Raw genomic sequence first — 7,500 nt, 5'->3', positions numbered from 1 at the left:
TAGGAGAGAGGGTTGGGAAAGGTTAGAAGCGTTGGAGAAATGTAGGAGAGGGATTGGAGAGGTGGAAGAGGGATAGTTATGGGAGAAGGGTGACTGATGAGAGAAAGGAAGGAGAGGGATTGAATAAAGGAAGAAGGGTGGAAGAGATTGAAGGGATGGTAGAAGGGGGGAAATGATTAGAAATATTGAAGAGGAGAAGAAAGATTGGAGAGGAGAAGGGTGGAAGAGAAGTGAGGGATGAGAGAGAGGAAGGAGAAAAATAGGAGGAAAGTAAGAGAGAGAGAGAGAGAGAGAGAGAGAGAGAGAGAGAGAGTGTGTTAGGGCTAAGTTTGGCTTGTATACAATAGACGTGAGAAAGAAGTAAGCGTGAAAGGTGAGGGGGAGAAAAAAAGGGAACGTGGAGGATAAAAAAAAAAAATGAAAGAAAAAAAAAGTTTAGCCTGGTATGAGAGGATGGGAGACAAAAAAAAGATTAAAAAAAAGATGGAAAAGAGAAAGATGAGGAGGAAGAAGGGAGATAAATGTAGAAGTATTTATGCGAAAGAAAATGGAACAAAAGAACTGAAGAATACCAGAAAGAAAGATAGATAGATAGACAGATACTACACAGACTCCCGAAATTGACCTATCTTTCGGCCACTCCTCTAACTCTTTTTAGGGGCAGTGAGTACCAAACTTTTTTTACATTATTGCTTTTTTTATGCCCTTGAACTGACTCCTTTGCTGTAAAAAAAACGAAAGGAGAACTCAGAATAAATATAGAGAGATAATAGGCGAAAAAATATATAGATAAAATGAATGCAAGAAAAATAAGTAAATAAAGTATAGAAACTAGACAGAAGGGAAGAAATAAAATGAGAGGAGTATTAGACAGAAAGATAGATGCATAAACTGAAGGAAGAAAGGAAGAAATAGAGTTTGTAGGTTGATGAATTAATGTATGAGAGAAGAAGTGAATGAGTTAGCGGCCATCGTGTGAGTGCGTGAGCGAGGGTGTCCAGAGTAATTGAAAAGGGGTGCGTGGGTACCGTAGACTTCATGAATAACTGACTGCATTGAATGGTGAGAGAGACTTTGCTACGTTCGAGGAGTGAGAAATTAGTCTCTATCTTTACTTTCTATCTCTCTCTTTCCTTCCCTTCCCTTCCCTTCCCTTCCCTCTTCTCTTCTCTTCTCTTCTCTTCTCTTCTCTTCTCTCTCTCTCTCTCTCTCTCTCTCTCTCTCTCTCTCTCTCTCTCTCTCTCTCTCTCTCTCTCTCTCTCTCTCTCTCTCTCTCTCTCTCTCTCTCTCTCTCTCTCTCTCTCTCTCTCTCTCTCTCTCTCTCTCTCTCTCATGCATCTCTCTGTGTGTGTGTGTGTGTGTGTGTGTGTGTTTGGGGGTCACTAGTTTGCTCAAATTGATTTTCACACGACTATTTTTTGTTTGCATTTTTAAAGGTGTCGTGTTATTTGTTTGTTTGTGTGTGTGTGTGTGTGTGTGTGTGTGTGTGTGTGTCAGTTCACGTATATATATTTTCTTATTTATTTCTACGTTTTGTAACCTGAGAGAGAGAGAGAGAGAGAGAGAGAGAGACTGTTCTATGCTCCACTTGCTCCCTGTTTTCTGCTTTAACTCGCTATTACTTATTCAGTCGTCGGTTGCTCTTCACTATTTTGTGTTTCACGTTAGTCACTGGTGTTGTTAGGAGTGTTGCTGATGGTGTTGTTGTTATTGGTGGTGGTGGTGATGATGATGATAATAGTATTGATGGTGATAATTAAAAGCAGCCATCAATCTTTCCTTCACACCTGTCATCTCTTCACACCTGCCTCTTTACACCTGTCTTAGCCCTGTCATCCCTCCCCCAGCCACGCCATAACTTACCTGTCCTCCCTTACACTCCCCCTTCTCTCCCTCCTTCCCTCCTTACCTCCCTCGCCGCATTTTCACTCTTGCTCCCTTCCTCACACCTGCCACAAACATCACACCCTTCCTTTAGTCCTTCCCATCCTCTCGTCCTCTTTCCTCTCCTCCTTTTCTCCCTCAATTCCTCCTTCCCTCCCTTCCTCCCTTCCTTACACCTGCCCTCGTTCTTTCCTCCATACCTTCTCTCCTTCATACCTTCCCATCCTCTCGTCCTCTTTCCTCTCCTCCTTTTCTCCCTCAATTCCTCCTTCCCTCCCTTCCTCCCTTCCTTACACCTGCCCTCGTCCTTTCCTCCACACCTTCTCTCCTTCACACCTTCCCTCCCTCACCCCCTCTTTCCTTGATTCCCTCCTCTTCTCCCTCAGTTTATCCTTCCTGTCTTTAAACAAACTCCTCCTCTCCTTCTCTCTCTTACTTCTCTAAATCTGTCTTCTTTCCCTCCCGCTCTCCCTCCCTCCCTCATTTATTATTTCTCCTTCCTTCCCTTTAAATTACCTCCCCACTCTCCCACACTTCTTTATTTTTTCTCTTCCTTTTCTCCATCTCGCACTAACACACTCACAATTTCACACACTTACTCATTTGCTCCCTCTCTTCTTCCCGTCTCCTTTCTTCCTCTTCCTTCCTCCCTTACTAATTCACTCACTCATTCATTCCCTCTCTCCCTCCTTCACTCACTCATTCACTCTCACTTTCCCTCAATCCCCCACTCACTCACTCCCATATTAATACCTCTCCCTCCTTCCCTCTCAACTTTCTTTCCACCTTTTCCTCCCCCTACCCTCCCTCCTTCCCTTATTCACTCCCTTCCTCCCTCACTATACCCGCTAACCTGCACACTCTCCCCACAGACTGAACCTGTACGAGCTGATCAAGAAGAACAACTACCAGGGCTTCAGTCTGAGCCTCATCAAGCGGTTCGCCTTCTCGCTGGTGCAGTGCCTCAAGCTCCTGCACCGCGAGAACATCATCCACTGTGACCTCAAGCCCGTGAGTACACCAAGGGCCGTACTCTTTAACCCTTAGTCGCCCAAGCACACCTATTTGACAAGGCTTTCGTAGGAGTTGTGGGCATTTCCAGGGGTAGATTTATGACCCTGATGTTAGTTTGACCCTTCTTCCGTACCATGAACCTAAAGAAACACTCATCTGAACCCAATTGAACCCCTTTTTGAACACGACAATTTGAGGCTGAATACGACAATTTGAGGCTGAATACGACAATTTGAGGCTGAATACGACAATTTGAGGCTGAAAACGACCATTTGAGGCTGAATATGACAATTTGAAGCTGAATACGACAATTTGAGGCTGAATACGACAATTTGAGGCTTAATACGACAATTTGAGGCTGAATACGACAATTTGAAGCTGAATACGACAATTTGAGGCTTAATACGACAATTTGAGGCTGAATACGACAATTTGAGGCTTAATACGACAATTTGAGGCTGAATACGACAATTTGAGGCTGAATACGACAATTTGAGGCTGAAAACGACAATTTGAGGCTGAATACGACACTTTGAGGCTGAATACGACAATTTGAAGCTCAATACGACAATTTGAGGCTGAATACGACACTTTGAGGCTCTGAATACGACAATTTGAGGCTGAATACGACAATTTGAGGCTGAATACGACAATTTGAGGCTTAATACGACAATTTGAGGCTGAATACGACAATTTGAGGCTGAGTACGACAATCTGGCAACGTTGCTCTTTAGTATGGCTGTCAGTATTCTCACTCGGCCTGTTTTATCATTTCCGTGGTCTAGACTTGTTTTATTTTCCCTGTATATTGTTTTATTTTCTGTAGTTTTTTTTCTGTCTTGAGTTTGTATATCAAGGCGCCTCCGTGGTGCAGTGGTTAGCGAATCCGCGGTCCCGGTTTCGAATGGCGTGTAGCTCAAACAGTCGTTCATGCTCCCATTTCGTATGTATGTATGTATAAGAAAAGAAAACAATGCAAAAGATCGGCCTATGAATGTGGATTGTACAGTAAAGTTAGAGATGTTTGAGTGGCGGGATTTTTTTTTTTTTTTTTTTTTTTTTTTTTTTTTTTTTGAGCAGTTTCCTTCGCTGTAAAAAAAAAAAGGCTTAGGACAAAAATATAGATCCCAGTAAAGTTAGAGATGTTTGAGTGGCGGGCTTTTTTTCATTATTGTTTTTTTTTTATTTATTTATTTTTATTTTTATTTTATTATTTCATTTTTTTTAGCTGTTTCCTTCGCTGTAAAAAAAAAAGGATAAGGACAAAAATATAGATCCCAGTAAAGTTAGAGGTGTTTGAATGTTTGAATAGCGGGGTTTTTTTTCATTATTGTTTCCTTTTTTGCCCTTGAGCTGTTTCCTTCGCTGTAAAAAAAAAAAAAAGTGAAGGAAAAAATATAGATCCAGATGTGAATACAAAATCTTCCCTGATGATATTACTCGTGGACTGAAAATGGCAGCTGGATGGCGAATTAAGAAAGAAAACGAAGGGAATGATTTGCCTATGAATATGGAATGTGCAGCAAACCGATGTTATTTTTAGTCCACATGTAAATTATCAGAGAGGACTCCGTTAGGTCATCAGGATTAACGTTTTTCTCTTCCGTTTCCTATCCAACAATCTCTTATTATCCTGCACATTCCATAGTCATAATCGGATCTTTCTCTTTTTCTCTCCTTTCTTAGTTTCAGCGACAACTCTTATTTTCAGTTCACGAGAAATGTTATCACAGAAGATCTCGTATTCACATCTGGATTCGTTTTCTTTTCTTTCCTTTCCATTCCAGCGTCTCGAAATCATCAATACCTGTCCTCTTCTCACCTGCGTCTTAGTTTTTGCACGTTTTTTAGCCTCAATCATCTGCCGTGACCTTAAAAACGACAGTAATAATGTTCTTCCCTTCCTTATGTATATCTTCGTCCGTGTCCTTTCACCGACCTTCCCCTCTCAACACACGTAGCTACACACTGACACCTGATGCCCAAGAAAAGATGGCGCCACTATAAAAAAAAACACTTGCCTACGCCATGACGAGCTGGGGCCGACTACCATCCAGGCCCTTCGAGAAAGCCTACCGGCGCTGAAGGCTGACACGTAAAAAAAAATATATATACTAGTGAAAAAAGGAGAGGAGGGACGTGGGTAATCTTTTGCTCTTCCTATGTGAAAAGATAAATTACGAAAACCTTCTTTATTCCCTCATATATACGTTCCTATCTTAGGGCGTTTTTTTAGCTTTTTTTTTTTTTTTTACTTTTTTTGTTGCCCCTTGAGCTGTCCTAAAAAAAAAAAAAAAAAATCTTTTTAGAGGCTTTTTTTTTTAATTTTACTTTTTTTGTGCCTTAGGTGCCTCCAAGCTGTCTAAAAAAAAAAAAAAAAAAAACTCATCCCGTTCACTCCCTCACGATCACCGCGTTTTGTTTTGTTATAATTTTTTTTCGTTCTTATTCTCTTTGCAGACAGAAAATGGGAAAAATATAAAGACCGGTGATGTTTTCATACTCCCTTTTCTCTGTTTTTCCAATAGATTTTCATTTTCTTTAGTAGGGTTTTTTTTCTTGAGTCGTGTTTTGCGAACCCACGAAGAGAAGGAAAAGCAATTATATATTTTTTTTATTCTTTAATTTGAACCCGACGAATTTAAAAAAAAGTGCATTTCATTTTTCCTTCCTCCCTCCGTTCCTCCATCCCTCTTTCCCTCCTAATTTTTATATGATGTGGAGGGGTATTTTTTTTAACTTGATGTGTGTGTGTGTGTGTGTGTGTGTGTGTTTGGCAGGCTCTCTTTCTGTCTTTATATATCACGTTTATCATTATTATTATTATTATTATTATTACTACTATTCTTATTATTATTATTATTATTATTATTATTATTATTATTATTATTATTATTATTATTATTATTATCAGTAGAAGAGAAGATTATTTTTTGTTTTATTTCATCACTTGTGTTGCGAAGAGGAATGGGAAGCTAATTAACAAAGTTTCTCCTCCTCCTCCTCCTCCTCCTCCTCCTCCTCCTCCACCTCCTCTTACTCCTTCGGCAGGTGAGAGAATTATTGAGGTTTGTGTTGTTTATCTCTCTCTCTCTCTCTCTCTCTCTCTCTCTCTCTCTCTCTCTCTCTCTCTCTCTCTCTCTCTCATTAGCGATAATTGCTCTACGGTAATTGTGTACTTAACGATTCTTACACAGGAATGATGTAACTAAGAGAGAGAGAGAGAGAGAGAGAGAGAGGGATGCTGGGGGTCTCGAAATCAATAACGCACGCCAGGTAACCTTCCCTCTACAGGTGTGTGTGTGTGTGTGTGTGTGTTAAGGAAGAGAGAAGAGATGGAAGGGGTAGATATGTGCTGAGAACAAAGAGGAAAGAGAAAAGAAGTTGAAGAGACGAATGAAAGAGAGGTAAATGAAGAGAAATGGAAAGGGAAGGAAAGAAGGTAAAGAATAGAGAGAATGAAGAGGAGGAGGAGGAGGAGGAGGAGGAGGGTAAAGAATTTGTAACCATATAAAGAAAAAGGATAAATCGGGGTAATACTAACAGGAAGGAGAAGAATATGGAGAAGAGAGAACAAGCGAGACCAAAAAGATAAGCAAAAAGAAAACATTGAAACGTAAAAACAGAAAAATCAGAGAAATACAAAATGAGAGACGAACGTGAAAAAGAGGGAAACATCAAAGAAAGAAGAGAATACAGAAAAAAAAAAGATAGAGGGGAGCAAATGCCAGGAGAGAAAAGGGAAAAAGGTTGGAGAGGAGGGAGTGAAAAGATAATAAGGGGAAGGGGAATGGTGAGGGGAAGGGAGAGGGAGAGAGGAGAGAGGGTGATGGAGAGAGAGAGAGAGAGAGAGAGAGAGAGAGAGAGAGAGAGAGAGAGAGAGAGAGAGAGAGAGAGAGAGCAACAATACATCCCTTTTTGTTGGCATTGAATGAATCTGCTCTTAAAAAATGTCGAATATGAGAGAGAGAGAGAGAGAGAGAGAGAGAGAGAGAAAGTGGGGGGAGGGGGGCAATGAGTGTGCTGCGTGTGTTCGTTCATTAGCAGTTGTATGACACGTCCAGAACATGATTCGTCAACGTTCCCTGTGAATCATTACTGCCGAACCAACAAACGTTTTTTTGACCACTTTTTTGACGTTTATAGTTTGTTTTTTATCACTTATTTGTTACCACTTCCACTACTACTGCTGTTACTACTACTACAACTACTACTACTACTACTACTACTACTACTACTACTTCGAAATTTTCCATCAAGCTTCTTCAGTGCCTGTATTTTTTTTCTTCTTCCTTTCTCCTTTCTTTTCATATCTCCTTTTCTCTTTTTTTCTTTCTCTTCCTTTCTCCTGTTTTTCTTTCTCTTTTCTTTATTCTCTTTTTTTCTCCTTTTCTGTTTCTCCTTTCTTCATTTTTCCACTGTCTTCGTTATTTTCCCTTTCGCGTTCATGATCACAAATATTTCTTCATCTTTTTTTTCGTGTATTTTTTCTCCCCCTTGTGATAAATCTATTCTTCCCAAATGACGGATAGGATAATTAATTCATGTACTTTCTCGGTCACTCACTCACTCACTCAATCTTTCATTTACATTTCACGGTGC

At 40.3% G+C, this 7,500-nt stretch overlaps 1 protein-coding gene across 2 annotated transcripts in view; it reads left to right on the top strand.

The window, feature by feature from the left end:
* The window catches only part of LOC127004440 (dual specificity tyrosine-phosphorylation-regulated kinase mbk-2-like), a 95,273-nt gene that overhangs the window by 69,672 nt on the left and 18,101 nt on the right, over nucleotides 1-7,500 (top strand). For both annotated transcript variants that reach the window (XM_050872159.1, XM_050872157.1), the window contains one exon: nucleotides 2,757-2,895. In XM_050872159.1, the coding sequence (XP_050728116.1) occupies nucleotides 2,757-2,895 (139 nt within the window). The remainder of the gene's footprint in view (nucleotides 1-2,756; nucleotides 2,896-7,500) is intronic.

Source organism: Eriocheir sinensis, chromosome 28, assembly GCF_024679095.1.
Source record: "Eriocheir sinensis breed Jianghai 21 chromosome 28, ASM2467909v1, whole genome shotgun sequence".
In the NCBI taxonomy this organism is placed as follows: domain Eukaryota; kingdom Metazoa; phylum Arthropoda; class Malacostraca; order Decapoda; family Varunidae; genus Eriocheir; species Eriocheir sinensis.
Note: the sequence above shows the minus strand (reverse complement) of the source record. Positions and strands in the feature narration are given on the sequence as shown.